The sequence below is a fragment of the Neolamprologus brichardi genome, chromosome 16 (assembly GCF_056152115.1).
Source record: "Neolamprologus brichardi isolate AB-2024 chromosome 16, ASM5615211v1, whole genome shotgun sequence".
Lineage (NCBI taxonomy): Eukaryota > Metazoa > Chordata > Actinopteri > Cichliformes > Cichlidae > Neolamprologus > Neolamprologus brichardi.
Window position 1 is genome coordinate 30,545,779 of NC_142119.1, and position 20,043 is coordinate 30,565,821.

A 20,043-nucleotide genomic window follows, 5' to 3' on the forward strand; every position below is an offset into this window, starting at 1 on the left:
TTAAATTACACAATTGAAAGCATGTATGTATTGTTTGGGTATTTATACACAGGCACTCATATATATTCAAATAATTTTTAAAAAAAAGTTAATTTACCTGTTATTACCACACACCAAATCCGGTCGTTGGTACTTGCTGGCTTGTGTAGCCACTAGGTAACAAAAGCTCAACACTGCCCCAAGCATCCTGGAGCACTTCTATTGTCTTTTGTACGTTTTTTGAGTTTTAACGTGCCTCGGAGTTTGTACGTGTTTTTACGTGTTTTGGAGTTTGTACGTGTTTTGGAGTTTGTACGTGTTTTTACGTGTTTTGGAGTTTGCACATGCTTCAGGGTTTGTACGTGCTTCAGAGTTTGTACGTGATTTGAAGTTTGTATGTGCTTCGGAGTTTTTATGTGCTTCGGAGTTTGTACGTGTTTTTACGTGTTTTGGAGTTTGTACGTGTTTTTACGTGTTTTTACGTGTTTTGGAGTTTGTACATGCTTCAGGGTTTGTACGTGCTTCAGAGTTTGTACGTGATTTGAAGTTTGTATGTGCTTTGTCTCTAGGGGCCACCGTAAATATACTTTTATTTACTTCCTTTTACAAATTTAAAGTGAAACAACACAAAACACTGCAAAAACCACAACACAATTAAATATAAATTAAAACATGAAAAAAAATAAGATGCACATTCTCTGTCATATGGGCCTGCATGAATAAACTTTCTGTATCCTTTATCATCTGCAACTGAAAATAGTTGTGGATGATTACTATACCTTTCTAATGTGACGTTGTTGTCCCTGGCTCTCTTTCTCCCTCTCTCCCTCTGGCTCTGTTCCTGTGCTACTGAGTGTAACTACCGCCCCTCCCCCCTCTGCCCAGCGTAAAGCACAAGGCTCGCGTGCTGAGTGAAGCAGAAAAAAAGTGCAAGAGAGAGGCTGAGAGAAAGAAAAAAAAAAAACCCACGTGACGGCTCGCGATAAGGAGCCGGCTCGCGTTGTTCACGTCAAAGAGCCGGCTCTAAGAGCCATTTCGTTCGCGAACGACCCATCACTAGTCGGTCGGCTAAGATATTTGAAGTTTACACATCTACATTCTCACCTGAAAATATGTTAAAAGTTTTTTTGCGACCCAGAAAGAGAAATAAGAGTAAAATTAAAACGAAGTCGCTGCCGCCATTGTTGGAAACTGGAATTGGCTGGGCTGCGCTATGAATTCTGCAATATGGTTTTTCAATTTTGTTGCCCGGGTGGAAAATCGGGAGAAATTCAGGAGAATGGTGACTCCGGGAGATTTTCGGGAGGGGCACTGAAATTCGGGATTCTCCCAGAAAAATCAGGAGGGTTGGCATGTATGGTTGTGGCAACATCACTAACCTTTTCAAACACCTCAGGGTAAATCATATCACAGAATATGACGAACGTATGTTGAGGCGAACTGAAGAGAAGGACAGGCACAGGTGCTGCTAGGGCGAGACAGACGTCTCTCACGGAGTCCTTTAGTGCTGCAGGCAGACGGTGTTCAAATAGTGCACAACTTCTGTTTTTATTTCTATATGATAAGCTCTGCATTATTAAGTGATAAGAACAAGTAATCTCATTTCCTGTAATCATTATGACGCTATAATTTGAGATACAATAAATAAAATACGTTTTTGTACAAAGTATCGGTATCGGATCAGTATCGTCAATACCACCCTGGACATTACTTGGTATCGGAATGGAAAGGAAATCAGTGTTATCGCACATCACTAGCGCGGAGTGAAGCGGTGCGAGAGAGAAGGTGAGAGAAAGAAAAGAAAAAGAAAACCCCACGGCTCGCGTTAAGGAGCCGGCTCGCGTCGTTCACGGCAAAGAGCCGGCTCTAAGAGCCATTTCGTTCGCGACCGACCCATCACTAGTTTTTCACACCCGTTTTCACACCTTGGCTCATGTGATTAGGTAGAGGATCATCAGGGGGTCCTTTGTCCCTCTTTGGGGGGATACTCCCACTGGGTTTAAATCTGGGACTCTCCGCCATTTGACTGTTAGAACTGAAGAAGCTTCTCGGTGTCACGCTGGACGGAGGCCAGCAACTTGAACAGAACCCAAGCGCAGACACACAGAGCGGAGGCAAGAGGGCCAATTTATTGGTGAATATATAATATGGGTGAAAACACAATAACGTGGCAAACTGCGGTGTGGAAACGTAGCCGTGGAACTATTAGGGTGGCATGAACGTGAGGACAACTGGATCTAGGCAGGTGAGTATTGGTCACACTGGGGAGAGAGGAGAGCGGAGTTAGAGCTGGGTTGAAGTGGATTACCAGAGAAGGTAATTAGGAGAGTCTCTTCAGCTTACTTGCAGGAGGTGGAGGTGTGGTATCGAGGGGGAGGTGAAACGGCTGACCTGGGGTTCGTTGGATCCAAAGTGGTGAGTGAGCAGGAGGGCAGGCAGGTGAGGTTTGGAGATATTTCCCAGTGAGGTGGAAAGGAGCTGAGATCCAAGCGGTGAGCAGCAGTCGACACTGGAGAATAGGTCCTGAAGCACAAGAGACAGCGTGAGTCAACAACTTGAGATTAGCAACATGAACGTGGGAGCCGGTTACCAACATCAGGTAGTTGACGAATTAGCAGGGAGGAGATGACACCGCAGAGCTTAAATCCCTCTTTGCAGTGTTGCCAACTCCTCAGTAAGGAAAATCGCTATTGGTTGTCCTAAAAGTCGCTAGAAGTCGATAAATGATGTCATCACCTAATTTGCATAATTGACCATGCTAATGTAATTGTAACCTACGTTGTTGGAGAGAGAAATAACATCGTGGAAGAGACATAAAGTGAGTAAAAAACGTCCTAAATGCATTTAGAATTTATTTAGAACTACAGATTAAATTTATTTTAGCAATTATTGTTTTTTTAATGTCACAATTCCAACCCTGCTCCTTTATCTGGGCTTGGACCGGCAAAAGTGACCCGAAATAGGCACTCTGGTGGAGTTACTTTGTGTTTTGTGTGTGTGTGTGTTTATTAGTAGTTTTAAAACTTGTGATCCACAAAACAGCATAACAGTACAATAAGATTTGACTGCGTTACAGTCAGTGCGGGAGCAGTGGCTTCACTCATGCGCGATTCATTTGCAGTTTGGACGCATAGGTGTGAACATCTTCTGCTCTGATAGCAGCTGGGGGAGGACTATCCTCCACCCGTGAGTGCTTTGGCACGGGTGAGGTGCACTGTGCCAAAGCACCGCTGCTTGTTGAGAGTAAGAGCGATACGCGCTTTCACATCAAAAAGTCGACATAAATAAGTCTCCAATAACACCAGAAAGTGTTGCCAGATTTGTCGCTTTTTAGAAAAAAAAAGTCGCTAAGAGGGTCTGAAAACTCGCTAAATATAGCGACAAAGTCGCTAAGTTGGCAACACTGCCTCTTTGGCCTGATTGCCCCAATTAGCTCCAGATGCGTGAAGCTGAGGAAGTCCTGCCCACGGGCGGAGCCAAGGGTGCTCTGGCACTGATGAAAAATCCCAGCTGCTCACCCAGACCATGACACTCGGATGAGAGGTGAAACGTCTTCAAGCAACTTAAAGAAGTCCAGACGCTTTTCTTTCCAAGCTCCTTAATTTTAAGCATTATATTTTTGATCTATTACAGAAACATAAAGACATATTTTGAAATCACCAATACTGTTAATCTAGGGCAGCTGTTGCATAAAGCTTAACAACAGTGGTTCTGTTCTGTTTTTAAAATGTCACACCTGACTTGACTAATTCAGTGAACGGACATACACGCAAATTCAGTCCAAGCTCAGATTGAGATATAGTTTTTGAGATTGTTTTTGTCAATCTCTGCAGTCCTCAGTGAGGATGTTGAATATTTAAGTTAATGAAAGTACAAAGAACAAATGTGGAATTCACATATATATATATAGAAATATTTATAGAAATAAATGAATAAACAGTTTGTTAAATTATTACCTTATGTCTTAACAGTAGCTTAACCAATATTGCATGAATTCCATCATTTTTAAATCCAGTAAATTGCCTCTGCTTCTGCACATCTCTGATAAATTACAGCAGTAATTTTGTGGCCAACCTTTGCAGACAGGTAAGAGAGCGCAGACTGTCATTAGCATCACAGCGCATTCTTTTGTCACACATTAGGTGATCAGTCAAACAGCTCACAGTTCACACCGAGTATAGATGGATATTAAGAAATATCAAACTTCCTTTCTTGACCGGAAATTAACAAATAAATTCAATCGTAACTATAGCATCAAATCACATCTGTCGTCTAGCGTCGCTTTACATCGTAAGGTAGAGAACCCACAATATTAGAGAAAGAATCCCACCAATCAGACAGCCCACTATGAACAAACAATCAGCAACAGTGGGAAGGAAAAACTGCTGCAACCTCTGCTAGAACCAGGAAATCTGTCAAGACTGGTTGGGGGTTAGGGCAACAGATGCAAGTCTTCAGAGCAGTGGCAGTGTGACTTTCTTTGTATATACCTGAACCTGATTTACCTTTTAATTTTCTTACTTTTCAAAATACATCGTAGGTAAAATACAATCCTTGAGATAGTAATAACACAGTATCCTCAGCAAAGATGAATTAAACAAGTTTTATTTTAATGGAAGTTTACTTCAAGTCTTCAGATTTTTACTGTCTTTTATTTGATTACTTTAAAGTATATGATTACATTAGAGTAATTAAATGAAGACAGTTTTGATGGAGCTCCTGACCCAGCCCAAGCTCTCTATGAAGACGAGGAAAAACTCCCCTGGGGGGGCCAGATTGACGGGAAGAAACCTCGGGAAAGCCCATTCAAAGAGAGATCCCCTTTCCTGGGATGGCTGGGGGGGTTACAGGAATTCTGAAACACTGAAATTTAAAGTGGGGCAATTAAAAAAATTATTTCCTGTCAAACAGAAAAAAAGAAAGGTAATTCATATATCACACATAAATGATAAGGTCTGAATTGTGTGTGTTTGTGTGTGTGTGCGATAGGTTTATCTCAGCCAAGTGTGATGCTGTAGGCCCTCCAGCGTCGGCCGCATCTCCGGGACTTTGGTTAAACACGCGTCCAAGAAATCCTGGCAGTCTGGAAAGAAAGGAAAGAGGAAAAAACATGAAGATGATAGTTCCAGTGGTCCAAGCCATTAGTCAGTCTTGAAGTGTGACATTTTCTTACTTTTGGACAGATGTCTTTTGAATTTTAGGCGCTTGTTGAGGAAACTCCTGGTGTTAAAGTCCCCCGCATGAAGTGCTTCGTACAGAACCACTCCCATTTGCCATACCGTGGTGGGTCCACACCTGTAGCAACTGCGCTTGTACCACTCGGGAGGGGAGTAAATGTCTGTACCTAATAAACAGACACAATTGCAATTTCTTCTAAAACAAAAGGCGAAAATTGTGACATCTGTGAAGAGCAAGAGCAGAATATGTTACCATAGAAGACGCGGTACTGCGACCGCTCCTTAACAAAGCAGCTCAGTCCAAAGTCAATGATACGAACACGCGGTACATCTGAGCCGGTCTCAATTAGAATGTTCTCACTCTTGATGTCCCGGTGAAAGATGTGTTTATCCTCCAGGTGCTTCGCAGCATCAACCAGCTGCTTCAGAATGACCTGGAAATAGAGCAGGGCGATATGACCAAAAATATTTATCACGATATACATTTAAAAAGTTGCGATAACGATATAACTGACGATATAATTGACACTAGACAAAATACTTTACAACTCCACAACTTTATTAGTGCAAAAAAACCCATCAATGTATTTTCACTTAAACAAGCAGCTGTTTTTTTATGTCCATTAAAGTTATATAAAAATGTAACAGTGCAAATTCCTTGCTGACAGTTTAACCAAAAGGCATTTCCAGCGGAAATCCTCAGCATAACCATGTATAATATCCACAAAACTTAAAAAGAGGTTATACACACACAATAATATAGTAATATATTAATATAATGTTAAGGCGCAGTATGTATCACTCCGCGAGGCGCCTGCCTACGATAGCCGTAATGCTCCGACAATCCATCGAGCGGTGCGGCTTCGTAGCTTAGCAAAGTCGCCGTGTACATAAAATCGTTTCGAGGTCAGTAAACACAACCAGAATTCATACATAAGGCTCATTGGATTATAAGGGGCACTGTCGAGAAAAATCAAAGGATTGATTTTAAGTGTGCCGTATTTTCCAAACAACACGGTAATAACGACGGCCCGCTAGCATGCGCTACCAAAAATTGTGCTTTGTTGTGTATCTGACGGACGAAAGCTAAACCAGTTCCACACCACTGAAGTTGCAGCATTTTTACAAACCAGTTCTGGTTTATCCGTTTCATTCAACGATTCTGCGTCACCGCCATGTGCGTATGTAAACATAGGCACTGCGCATGCGCGTTTTACCCATATTCTATAGCAATATTTCTTTTTGCTATCGTTGCCCAAAATTACACCGGTATTACCGTGAACGGTATGATATAGCCCAGCCCTACCTGGAAATGATGAAAAAGACAATAATCAATCAATGGGTTAATGTTTCTCTAATACTCTGTGCTTTGATTGAATGATGTACAGTCTAAGGCTCTTCGAAGGCAAGTCAACTTGCCTTGGCCTTGTCCTCTGGCAAAAATCCTCCATTTTCTTTTATGTATTTATCCAGGTCCACAGCGGGGACAGGTCTCTCCATCACCAGGATCAGCTCTCTGCCAAAGTCAAACCACTCCAACAGAGACACTGGGGCTGATGATACCACTGATCCATCTGCTTCAGCTGCAAGCTTCAGCATGATGGCAACTTCCACTGACAGAGGCTTCCCGTTATCATCCTGAAATATTTCAACAAAGTGGATGATGAGGCACAGACGTTCCACAGGTGAACGCTGCATGCAATCCACTAATGTAAAAACAATTCAAGTCTTGCACATTTACCGTCACTTTGCAGTACACTTTCTCCTTTGGGATGTGTTTGATGGCCACCTAAAAGACACAGGGCATTGATGAGCATTTCCTCAGTATGACATAATTAAAGGTGTAAAACAGCACACGTCTCAGCTTACGATATTATCCCTCATCTGCGTTACTGCCTGTCTTACTACCACCATCTGAACACTTACTGGTAAATGATCCTTTATGCGGTAGCCAGCAAACACTGCTCCGCATCCTCCTTCTCCAAGCCGGTGCTCCTCCACGTATCTCGCTCGGAAGTCACCTAAACAGACAAACACAAATTGGGTTTTACTACAGCTGTCACACACATTACTCTCTGCTGTACCCTAAATGTTCATTTTGCTCTTCACCTGAATATAAAAGCCAAGCTGCTTGCTACTTACGTTTCTGTTCAGCCACTGACTTTTTGGCAACACTTTTGGTTTTGTCCTGGTCCACGTTCTTTTTCTTAGGTGGGACCCTGCTGTCTCCCGCAGCTTTCCTTTTGCCAGCCTTTTTGTTTTTACTGCAGCTCTCTGAAATCTCTATGCTGCAGTCTGCAGATGTGGAAAACACCAAAAGCACATCAGCTTAATAGACACAAATATCTCCCAAACACTAATATCTTAAAACTAGCAACCAGATGTACACTTAATCTACCCCTCACTCAACTAATTAGCCTACCTTTACCAGTGTCCAACCAGGAAGATGCCTGCCCCTTGTCACCACTCATATGGTCAAGAAGTTTACACTTTTTTACTGGATTGGTTGTCTCCGCTTCATCTTGTTGGACCTTTCGCTTGACTCCTCTGACCACATGAGCATCTGAGCTGGTGGAAGGACCAGCCTGCTCAGTGACCCTCCTTCTTTTTATGGGGGTCTTTTTTTCAGGACTGGCCTTTCTTTTAGCCATCCTGCTCTTACAATCTATAAACAACAACAACAACACATTAGTGAAAAAGAGCGCTCGACATCAGGACTAGAAGGATTTTGATACCATTAAATTTTAAATTAGTATTGCTTACAATATAATAACAAGTTTATCCTTTTGATAAAAAACACACCAGCACGAGTCCATACTAGGTCTACTAAGTCTAGATACTGATGACACTTCTTGCTCTGTTTTCACTGCTCAGTCCAAGAATAAACTTGTCACATTATTTTACCAAAAGACAAAGTGCCCCAGTAACCTTTCTTTGATTAGACATGTTGCACTTACGTTAGTTTCAATCAAAACTAGGATTTAAATCCTCTAAAAATGAATCATTTTATACACAGAGCCTCAACATTGTTAGAAATGTAGATTCTGTTATTTGGGGGATTTGAGCTAGATTTTCTTTTGTTTTTTTTACTTACTTTGATCTCCTGGATCTTTCTTATCTGCCTCAGTCGTAACTTTTCTTGTTTCCTTTTTCATCTTAATTTTTTGAGAACTTTTAAAATAGAAAATGTCGCCTTAATGAGTGAATAGTCCTTCAAATGTCTGGATGCTTGACTTCTCTAACTAAGCTGTATAAGTCAGTTCTGTAAGTGAGCTTTAAAAGTAAACTCCGGAGACTATGGCAACACAACATTAGAACCTTGCCTTTTAGTGACATCACTGACTGCCAGTAAAAGTGTCCCAAGTAGTTTAAAGAAAAACACTCAAAGCCATAATATTCCATATAATTCAGTAATTTCACATTAAACTTTCTTTCATTATCCTTTCATTATTTGTTTAAAGACTTGATGTGTGGATGCTACTATGAAGACTTCTAGTTGAGCAAACACTAATAAACACTGACTAGTTTATCTGAGATAAAATATAACACTTTTTTATTAAGTCAGTGTTAACTCTATTTTTTTCTGTTAGGATCATTCAATAGTACAAAGCGAGGGTAGGTCCACGCGGCAGGAAGTGATCATCAATTTCTATCACTTTGTCAAAGGCTGAGCGTAGGGTGTCACCAGTGGAAAATCTTCTGTGGGGCGAATCATCGGAATCGGCGTCGGACAACCCTGCATCACCGCTGAACGCCACGCAGACACTACACACTACTTAATATTGTGATCAGAACACCACATACTGCACCAGAAGTTTATTAAATCCCTGTCAACGTGTTCCTAAAATTAGAAGACGCCACAGGCACAAACTGACTGCAGCCTTTATTCCATGTGTTTTGTCTGTGAATGCCCCCATGCACACATTTAACCTCCACCCACTGCAATACCGATAATGTCCCAGGGCGAAGCGGGGTTTGGTGAACCAGGAGCTGCGTGCAGCCCGTGTCCACCAAAGCCTGATGTATACCCCCTTGACACCTTATTAGAATGCTGTACCTCCATGACTGCCTGGCAGGCTCTGCTCCTTCTGCCCTGGCAACCAGATGATTCTCAGCCAGGGTGGCTTGCTGGTCGACGGCAGGGGACCCCTCGGGTGGGCCACTTTGTCCAGCAAACCAATGATTGTAGAAAACATGGATGATCTAACAGTTCTCCAAAAGTACATATAGTACTTACCTAAAAAGCAGTTAATGTCATGTTGCATTTATTTATTGTTATTACATTGTTTTACAGCAGCTAATTAAAAACCATCATCTTAACTACATGTTTTGTTTTTTCGTTCTTTGTTGTTGTTGTTGTTTTGCAGTTGTCCTGTAGGTGATGGTGTAGCACAGAGACTGAACTAGTGGCTAGCTAACATAAGAAGGATGTACTTGAAATGTACTGTACTTGAAACTTGCATCTCATCTTTGCAGCATTCACTTTGAAGAGAATGTCTTTACCAAGGACTCACAGGTTAAGTAACGTTACAATTTTCATATTCCAATATAATTTTAGAGCATGATTACAGCTCTGCCATCTTGATTGAAAATTAAATACATCTGGATGGCACCGATCTAAGTATGGATATCATCCATTAAGACCATTGTTTTAAAGAAGAAAATTCTGGCTACAGAAGAGATGCTAAGAAATGTCAGGAAAAAGCTGAGATTGCAATATGAAAAGTCTAAAGACAAGAGTTTTCACTTTAAGGAATGTCAACACATAACAAAAATGAAGACTGATATATATGGCTTCATAATGACAAAAATACCCTTTAAATTAAATTAAATTTACTGAGAGGACCAGTGCCTTTTGCAGGCATCTTCTGACCTACCAATTGAATCAGGATAACTTGGGCTCCCCTGAGCTGTCTAGTATTAGGGTCACTGTGCACACCCCATGGTCTTATGGTAGCAAAAAGCACTCCAAGTTCACATTATGAAAAAAATTCATTATTGTTAATTTTCAGACAAAAGTCAGAATTTTGAGACTGAAGTCAAAATTAAATTACAAGAAAAAAATTTGAAATACTATTTAGAGAAAAAAATGAAATGTGGAGATTACAGTTATTGTTTCAGGACAAACTTCCAAATCTGCTATACCCCCTAAAAATTCTTTGTGTAGATGAGTTAGTGAAAGAACTTAATCATTCTCATCATGTCGTCTGATACAACATCCATCCTCCTTATTTCTTAAACATGTAACAATCGAATTGCATCTTTCCATTGCCAGCCATCTCATTTTGTACAAATCCAGCCAACTCTTCCCAGTTTGTGTATTTTTTAAACCCTTGCAAGAATTGAAATGTGTCCCAAATATCTGTATCCCATCAGAGGCTAGTTTCTTAAAGGAGAGGTAGTAGCTGCTCCACCATAGGACCAGTAGGACCTCCAGCACACAATGAACACTTAATTAACACATTTATTAAAACACAATTTTAAACAATAACCCTTTTCTTTTAGTGTGTTTAAATTTGTTCCTACCGCTCCATTGGAACGGTGTACTATCCAGTAACAGCATCCAGCTGGCAGAAGCATACACCTGCAGCAAGGAGAATCTACCAGGCAGGATAGCGCAGTGGAGTCATCAGATGAGGATTATCATGAAGTGGTTTATCCAGCAGGAACAGGATACCAATAGGGGAGAGGGAAAAACACAGAAAGCATAGTCATGACCAGTGTTGGGACAGTAACTACGTTATTATTGTGGTAACGAGCACGGTAACTAGTTATTATGCCAAAATCAGGAACGCGTTAGTCATTACTGGGATTTAGATAGGCTCGTTACTCGTTACTTCGTGTGGTGGCTATCGCAGAGCTTCCACAGATTCAGTAACATTAGCAAGTGGTGGAGGCCAGCAGGTGGATGAGAGAAAGGGGAGGCAGGAGGAGGAGCAGAGACCCGAAGTGGTCCGACTGTCAGGTGAACTGAACTTCAGGTATGAAGTTATGACCTGCAGTCTGAGTCAGATATAAACCAAGTTTAGGTGGAGTTTATTTTCGTTATTCTGACTTTTTCCGTACTGCATACTAGCTAGCATGACGGAGTTTCTATACAGCTGGGTGGGTGCTATGAAGATGTTGAACTTTATTTTGTTCATAGGTTAATTATTAGAGTTTCCAACCGTCCCGTAAAAAACAGAATCGTCTCGTATTCAGAGAAAATATTGCGCGTTTCGTGTTGAGGTGAAAAGACACACAGTTTGTCCCGTACTTCAGCTACAATGAAAAAGACACAAAGCTGGAGTTATTCTGTGTCTTTGCTGCACAGCTGCTTCTTCTCTCATTCTCTCTCCCTCCCTCTCCTGTTTCTACTTCAATCATGAAAACTGATCAACGATCAGCTGATCGGCTTTTCTCTCTTGTTTATCGCCCACTTTGCGCCAGAGAGAAAAGAGCCGATGTCGCGTTAAACAACAGCAGCACGTTTAAGCTTGATCAGCTGTTGTTAGAATTTATTTAATATTAATTTCTACTATCAGCTGGTGTTTGCTGGAGCCACAGCTGTTAAGCTGCTGGTCATGATATCGGTTTGGTTATCTGGTGAGAGGGAAACATGAAGATGAAACCAGGAGATGTCCTTACTGAATCATCAGAGCTGAGCAAGTGATGGAGAAACAGGTTTACCTTTTAGGTGACATGAATGAGTTGAAGGGAAGTTATGAACTGTTTCTGAGAGACAGATAACACCAGGATCCTTTTTATGCTGACAGCTGGTAACTGTGCAGGGGAGGGTCTAGCAAAGTGTCAGGGGGGCAGGTAGGGCATTAACAGGGAGAGGGGGGCACAAAGAAATATTTTCTTTGTTATGTCATTTAAAATGTCTCGCTTTTAAAAAATAATTATCTGAATCTTACAACAAACGATTGATAGATTGATACATATATACCATCAGAACAGTGTACATCACTGTCACAACAGCGTTTGTTTTCATTCAAAGGCTTTATGATTTTTCCTATAATGGTGGGCCAGTCTCTAGTCAAAATGCCCGTGCCGATTTTTTGTCCCCGTCCAGCCCTGTATGCAGCTCATCTGCAGTCTGGTGTTGCTTACATCTTCCTATTCAGAAGTCAGAATTTCCGAGTACAATCAAAACCATCACGACTGCAGTTTTTGTGTTGGATGTAAAAAGCGCACATGATGCTGTGACGTAGGCTAGAATCATGGCCGCGGTCAATGACGGTCCAGGCGTGGGATTTCTCTCGTGGAAATATGCACATTATTATTATTTTTTCTATTGGTAGGTGGCACAGTGCACTTGTGGCAAGTAAGCAAGCTAGAAGACTGGCAAAGTTATGGAAGCAACACATTAACAAGAGAATTCTGAGTAAAGCCAAAGTTACTTTCCCTAGTAACTAGTTACTTTGAAAGTAACGAGTAACTTGAAGTAACTGAGTTACTTTTGATAGAAGTAACTAGTAATGTAACTAAGTTACTAATTTAAAGTAACTTACCCAACACTGGTCATGACTAACTCAGTGTCACTAACAGCTCATCTAGCAGTCTTAACATCATAAATATACAATGCTGGTCCATATAAAAAATATTAACAGAAAAAATAAATGCTGTTAACCAAATTTTCTTAGGCAAAAACACATAATCTTGATATTTGACCTTGTATCAGCCGCCATATTGGAAAGGTAGCCAGGTTTCCTTAGCTGCTAGCTTGCTAACAGTCTGCTATCCAGCCCGCTAATAACTTCATTCACATATTTTACAACATTTAGCTTTCTTCCTTAACAAAAACATCGCAGTTGTGGATTTGAATCTTGCTGCAGCATAATAAGACCCAGAACATTCAATTTGAACATGTGCTGCAAGCTAACTCCCCAGAGGAGTTCATGCAATGGCGAATTCCTGTCAGATTCGGCTCATGACTTCTCTCTCTGACAACACATTAAAACATCAGTTTCAAGTATATATGTTTCATAAACTTATCTACAACGACTCATATTAAATGTACCCAAGTTTCCAGCTGGCAGTGGGCACAAGAACACTCCTCATCAGATCAACAGGAGGAAAAGAAAATTCTAGAGCTGGGCTGGCTGGCTGCTATGCTCACGGCATTGTGGCACGTTCAATGACTGCCAAATAATCAGAAATCTCATACTTCAGAAAATAACCTTGGTTACAAGAGAATTCTTAAAAATCGCAAAATTAATGACTATCAATTGAAACATATTTACTATACCTCAAAAAAGTATGAGTGTACCAATTTTAATTGCCCATTGCCAATATGGTAAGTCATGAGGGTGCTAACCATGCTCTATGACTGTATGACTGACAGTTTTGCTATGCACCAAAATGTCAGTTATGTTTAACCCTTTAAAACCGGTCGGAGCGGGCACGCTCTGTTTTGCGTAACTATTTTTAAATCCCGGTAGCTCTGCAACCACGTGAGCTAGCGCAATATTTTTTTTTGCATATGAAACCTGAGGAGTTGTACTTACATCTTATGCCATCAGCTTGTCCTAAGTCACAGTTTCCTTCCACATATAGCTTTGCAAAAACTGCATAAAAGCACTTGCAGCAACAAAAACATAATATTCCAGAAACACGCTTTGCCGATCCGATCAGCTGTTTGTAACACTTCCTACATTGGATTAGACGGCAGCGCGAACGATCGCATGTCCGCCATGACCTGCCCGAAACCGGAAGTGACGTCATTTTCGCGGAAATGTAGTTTTTTACGGTCCGGGCCTCAGTGAGCCTATACTGGTGTTTTTAAAAGTTATGTTTGACTTTATAACTTTCTGTGTCGTTTCTGGGATACTTAGGACTCATATTGCACTGCTGGAAATAGTTTATTTTGATGCATATGCTGCTTTTTTGCAAATTTGCAGTATAATATTTATTTTCGTTTTTCCTGCTGTGTATAAAAATTGGTGTATTTCAAAAATAAAACTATGAAGGCACTCAAAATAAATTTCCTGTGGTGGGAAACTATTTTGTGCAACTTTTTTGTATTTACAGTTTTGAGGGATAAGCCTCTTAAATTTCTCTAACTAGAAATATATGTTAAAAAAACAAAAACGATTTTCAATTTTTTTGTAGTTTATTGCACTTTTTTGCAATTTATGTAATCACTATGCACTTAATTCCTACATATTATTAAAATCTAGGCTGTAATGGTTGTATTGATGTATAGCAACTTGAAATGCTCCCAAAAATGGCACTACAGCATGTAAAAATATAATATAAGCTCTGGCGGACTTGGTTCTATGGTAGGTCTTAAAGGGTTAATGCTATAAATAAAAATAACTTTACTTATATTTTAAGATAGGTATGTTAAGATGTGGGAATGTTAAAGCATGAATATTAGCTGTTGTAATTAGTATATTTTAATGAGTCGTTTTTTTGCACTGCACGAGTCACTTGGCTGAGTGACAAAAAGGTTCTTCCCACTGAAACCGCTATGTCCAGATGAACAAAATCCACTTTGGGGGATGTACTTACCTGGGTGACTGAGCATATATCAAGACAATGAGTCCTTTACTTTAGTAAAACTGTGTAATGCAACAAGCACAAAAAATGGGCTGTAAAAAAGAAAAGAAAAAATATCTGAACTATAGCACCGACTTTTAAATAGCAATCAAGCCCAATAAACAGTTTCTTTTGTTAAAAGAGGGGCCTAATGTCCTCCACAGTTATGTGAGATGATAAAGCCATACAGAAAATGATTACTTCAAGATATAGCTGCTAAAAGTCGTTCTACTACTGAATTATGCGCATGCGTCCTCTCTTGATTTATTTCCAAAGTTTACTCACTTGATTTGGATTACTGAATGGAACCTAATCATTTTATTAATCTATACACACAGAAATAGCCACACAAACTAAATTAGTTGGTCAAATTTTATCCAGACACTCGGTGAAATAATCATACAATGTAGTCCCTCTAATGACAGCAACATCCTCTTGTTAGGAGGTGGTGGGATTGTCACATGCAGTGAGCTAGCATGATTTACTTAAAGCTGATGTGATTCCCAGATTGGATGAACTATTTGCATTTTCCTCCTCATTATTTTTATTTTTGTTTTCTGATTGCTGATTGGTAGTGGTTACCAGAAATATTCTTTCGCTTAAAATACAGTGTTAGCCGCTAGTGCCTCAATTTCTTGGTTGTCTAAGAAATTCATCCTATCAGAGCCTTCAAAAACAAAAAGTAAAAACAAAAAATATATTTTACAAAACATAATTCCAATTAAAATTGTTAGCTGGGTAAAATGCCACATTTTTTATGTCATGGTACAGTTACGATTCATGATTCTTATGATAAAATGTAATTATATTTTAATCCCACAAATTTCTTTTTTTTTTATGAGCTCACACACTTAAAGGATATCCCAAAGTCACACATTTTACAACAGCAACCTCATTTTATAAATGCAATACACTACAAAACAAGGGGAATAAAAGCAAAACATTAAGAGCTTTTTATAGAATAAATTGCATGACTGCAGTGAGAAAGCAGTAACATCACGACAATGTCAGTAGGGAGCGGGAAGAGGGTTTTAGGAAGGATTTGAGTGCCAGGTCTTACAACTGCAGCACAGATCATAATAAAATTGCTATTTGCTTGGGTATTACCTTCATGAATGACATCCATATTAATAGGAAGCAAATTCTGCATCTTCAAGTTAGGATTTTAAGGGGGATAAGGGGCGGGGACACCAACTGATGTGCAACTTCTACTAAAGCTTTAGCATAGGAGTAATACTAATGATTCTTGACGCCACCGAGGCTGACAAAGTGGTGTAACCATTTGGGTTTTTTTTAAAGATAGAATTTCCGATTACTGACATCATCTAGAAACTAGGGTTTGACTCCTGTGTGAGACCGTAATTGTCTTTACTTTTCTTTATTTATGTAACTTTTGTTTTCACTGGCAATTTAGTGTTAGGTTAGGACAAAAAGTGAATTAGGAAGGTTTCTTAAGGCAGACAAGTTATGCCAGCTGGGTCAGTGTCATATTTGTTGTAATTGACGTCTGGTTTGTTCTGTTCCCTAGTGATGGGTAGGGATGGCTACCGGCACCGGATACCGGTACCCATATCTGACATAAACGGTAGTAACCAGACCGAAAAGCAGCGCACATTTTGGTGCTTTATTTCCTGAAATGTCATACACTTTGGATTCTAGCCAATCATTTTACCTTTGCAAGGATAGTAGGCGGGCCCAGGTACGTACGTTCTTTTAGAGCAGAGCTACAGATTAAAAATGCCCAAGGCGAAGCGGTTAAAGTCTGGCTGTACTTCACAGCAAAATATGCAAACTCAGCAGCCTGCAACAAGTGCTTTAAGGTGATACTGTGCAAAGGAGGTAACTCCTCGAATCTGATGAAACACCTGGCGACGTACAGCATTTTGTTAAAAGCCAAGAAATGCGCCGTATTTGATAGCTTGCTGCGAGACCTCACACCGGGCACATCTACTGCGGGTGGGTTGTGTTCTCCATTCTTTAAGCACCGGTTCGAGCACCGTTTAAGCACCGTTTCAAAAGTTCTGGTTTGGTACTGGTATCGGATAAAACCTAAACGATACCCATCCCTAGTGATGGGTTCATGCTACTCATCTCTCTGCTTTAGGCTTTCCACACATGCGTGTGGAAGGATTGGGACTTCTCAAAACAGACTCATGCTGTCAAATATAATTAAGTTTTTGCAACTGGAAATAATCATTTCTTTGAATAAAGTGGTCCTGAATGAGCTGTGATTGTTTACCTGAATAAGAGTGAGCAAAATATAAAAGGAGGAGGCAGGAATACAAATGGCGAAGAGATGTTCATTACAAATGTAACTGAAATGTCACAAAGGATCGTAACCCGAGAGGAAATACATTTCCATTCAAACATGATTAAAAAACGTAGTTTCGTTGTGCGAGAACCTTTTTTTTATTTGGAAACAAACTTGTGTGGATAGATTTTACTTGTACAGACTGACAGATGTATTCTATTTCCCCAGCATTGTTTAGTGCTAATTGTCAGCTTTTGAGTAGATGCGTCTGCCCCTCAGGACACCGTCAAACTGACTGTTCTCAAAAGTCATTAATATACGTGCCAGTACTGACTCGCTATTCAATATTCTACAAAGACATCATGCAAATATCAGAACTGTGGTGGTAAGAAAAGGCTGTGGTGATTTTCTTCATTCACTGACCTTGAAAGCCAGCAGCGGTTTCTCGGCATTGCAAAATACATCGCTATATATAGATATATATAGCGATGTATTTAGTATACTCGGTGCTGAGTGTTTTTCATAATTCTTCACAGAACTGATGTATTTGCCTGAGCTTGCTTTATCAGATGTTCCTTTTTTAATTATAAAGTAATCATGCCGCCATTCAATTCACTTCATTTAAACTGTATTTATGTCTTTACTTCTCAAAAACAGTCAAACTAAAGGTGACTATTCCTCATCAAAAGGAATTAAACAGAAGCTATAATTATGCACCAATATTCTTTAAAGAAAAAAAATCGTTTCTATTCTATCCTTAAACGACGTCCATCAACACACGATCACAGTTCTCTAGAAAATAACCTTAGCAATGACCCGAATCCAATCCACTGGAAGACATAATTGTTTCTGTTGTCAAAAACTGAAATGCGCAATTGATTTTGTTTCTTTTTTAGAAAGTTTTAACTGAATAAAATTTTATAGCTCAGAGTTCTAAACAATATCTAAGTACATTTCCACTTCTTTGATATGACTAAGGCCTTTCCTGTGAAACAAACATGAATTATGGACTTAAAAAGCATATTATTAAGTTTAACTGCACACTCTCATCTTATTATTGATCATCTTTAAGTTTCAAAAGCAACTAACAGCATTCTTGGAATTTTACCTGCTCTTATTTGTGCAGTCAGTGCGTTTGCTGTTGATTTAAAACTCGTCTAATTAATTATTCAAGGGTATTATTTTCTACATTGAATCTATTTCCTGCATCAGCGATGCCAGTAATGGCTCCCAGAGGATTCTGGAGTGCCATACTTTCACCTCCTCTGCTTATAAGAAAGTGCCTTCATAATAGGGCTGCAAACAAATTCAACACACACACAAGCACACAAAAATCGATGTTTCAAGGACTTGCAGTGTTTAACAAAGTACTAAGTGAATCTCTGTTCTTGTTAAAGTGCAAGTTTTTTTCCCCCCAGTATCCTCTATTCAGCTGAAGCTGTTTCAAAGATGTAATACCAGCTACAGTGCAGCTGAATAGTTTAGGTGAACTTAAATAGAGTATAAATTGAGTTTTGTGTGACTCATCATGCTATTGTACCAGAAGTCTGAAATGCCTGCCAAGTTCCACTCTTTGTTCAGAGCCCTATTGTATTATTAAAGAAATACGAAGTTAATGACTTTATTTTTCTTGTAAAGGTATATTTAATCAAAGCCAAGAGTGGCTAAAGTGGACACAGAGGACCAGCTGATTCATCTGACTGGTAATTGATGTTAATCTCAAGTATTACATAAACACACAGACATGTTACATATAATAAATAAATGTGAAGAAAAATGTGGGAGTAGTTATTTATAAAACCGCATTTCCATGGAGAAATAATGAAGATAATCTCCAAACAGGCTCTAGTCGTGACATAAATGATTCTCCCGTTGATTAGTTTAGATTAGTTAGAAATATTGGGGACATATGTGCTTCGAAGCCTGCGGTGAACTTTGCATGGTCTTTATGAAACGGAGCGACTGGAATTTTTAATTAAAGGTGTTAGAAATAAATGACCAGACACAAGGTGTTTTGAACAGGATGTGATGTGTCATATTTAAAAGAAGGGACCGTGGCTTTTCTTCTTCGCAACTTTTAAAAAATCTGCTTCTCTCATTTAAAAGATGGCTGATTAGACCTCTTATCTGTTCTGGTGTTATGTCATGGTAAATCATGTTCAGTTTAACAAACCTTAAACTCAAGTTTGCAAAAAAAACAACTTTTTCTGAAATAAGCCTACTGCACAAAAAAGCCATATAACCGTGATAAGCAGGACAACTCTTCAGATTATATTAGATTAGAGGAGATGAGTTACAGGGACAAAAAAGTACCAATATAATCTGAAGACACCAGAAAGGAACCCCTAAAAGTATTCTCAAGATATGTTGTCTCAAACTAAGGAATGTTTTGTGCCTTTAATGAACAATGTCCCCCAAATTACCACTCAGAGAGCCATTTAAACTTTGAAGCCAGTGGACAAAATAAACTACAATCATTTCTTCTAAAAATGTCCAGCTGCACAGTCTTCACTTCCAGAATAGTTTTTGACTGAAGGAAAAAAAACGTCCAGATGAAAAAATGCTGACCACCAAGAGTTAATATCTCTATACAGAGTTTAAATAAGGAGGCATGAGGCAGATTCCTCATCCAGAAGACCCGGTTAGCATGGGCCTGGTTAGGTGTAAACACTTACAGCTACTTAGTTAGGAAACAATCATGGTTCATTTTATACATAAACCATGTGATGAAAAATAAGCAGTGTCATTTCAATAAGCAGAGAACATTTGGAAGAACTCCATATGTTTTATTGAGATAGAAAAATTAATGAATTTATTTGGTAATTAGACTCTGATGACCCATCATGGCAGGGCTAAGTGGTTATAGGATTTAGGACGGGACACCCCCAGAGTCTAAGCGCTGGTGGTGGCGAAGATGAAGAGTGAGGCTTGGATGGAGCGCTGAGTGACTTGGATGACAAGAACTGCTCTTCACTGGATCTTCGTGTTAACTAGTAGTTGAACAGTTCCTACCTAAAAAGTACCTAAAAAAGTGGTTAGTGTGTGCATAGCTGCACTTTGGCTGTGCATAATACTAAAGATAATAAGCAGAAAAAGTCGAAGACTGAGCAG

General features: G+C 39.6%; 1 protein-coding gene across 7 annotated transcripts; it reads right to left on the reverse strand.

The window, feature by feature from the left end:
• Positions 1-1,904: 1,904 nt before the first annotated feature.
• Positions 1,905-13,248, reverse strand: LOC148098307 (serine/threonine-protein kinase pim-1-like). Of its 7 annotated transcripts, XR_015716621.1 has the most exons (13): positions 13,162-13,248; positions 10,683-10,756; positions 9,214-9,393; positions 7,579-7,821; positions 7,299-7,451; positions 7,083-7,177; positions 6,898-6,945; positions 6,576-6,794; positions 5,410-5,590; positions 5,153-5,323; positions 4,661-5,062; positions 2,323-2,502; positions 1,905-2,240 (listed from the first exon to the last, which is right to left on the reverse strand). XR_015716621.1 is itself a non-coding variant. In XM_087830241.1 (11 exons), the coding sequence occupies exons 1-11, from the start codon at positions 13,200-13,202 to the stop codon at positions 4,971-4,973; spliced, it is 1,422 nt and encodes a 473-aa protein (XP_087686367.1). In that variant the 5' UTR covers positions 13,203-13,248; the 3' UTR covers positions 4,569-4,970. The 7 variants fall into 7 exon arrangements, 6 of the variants coding, with proteins under 6 accessions (XP_087686367.1, XP_087686366.1, XP_087686364.1 ...); XM_087830241.1 differs by lacking the exons at positions 1,905-2,240; positions 2,323-2,502 and having other exon boundaries at positions 4,569-5,062; positions 9,214-9,318; XM_087830240.1 differs by lacking the exons at positions 1,905-2,240; positions 2,323-2,502 and having other exon boundaries at positions 4,569-5,062; positions 9,214-9,339.
• Positions 13,249-20,043: the final 6,795 nt, after the last annotated feature.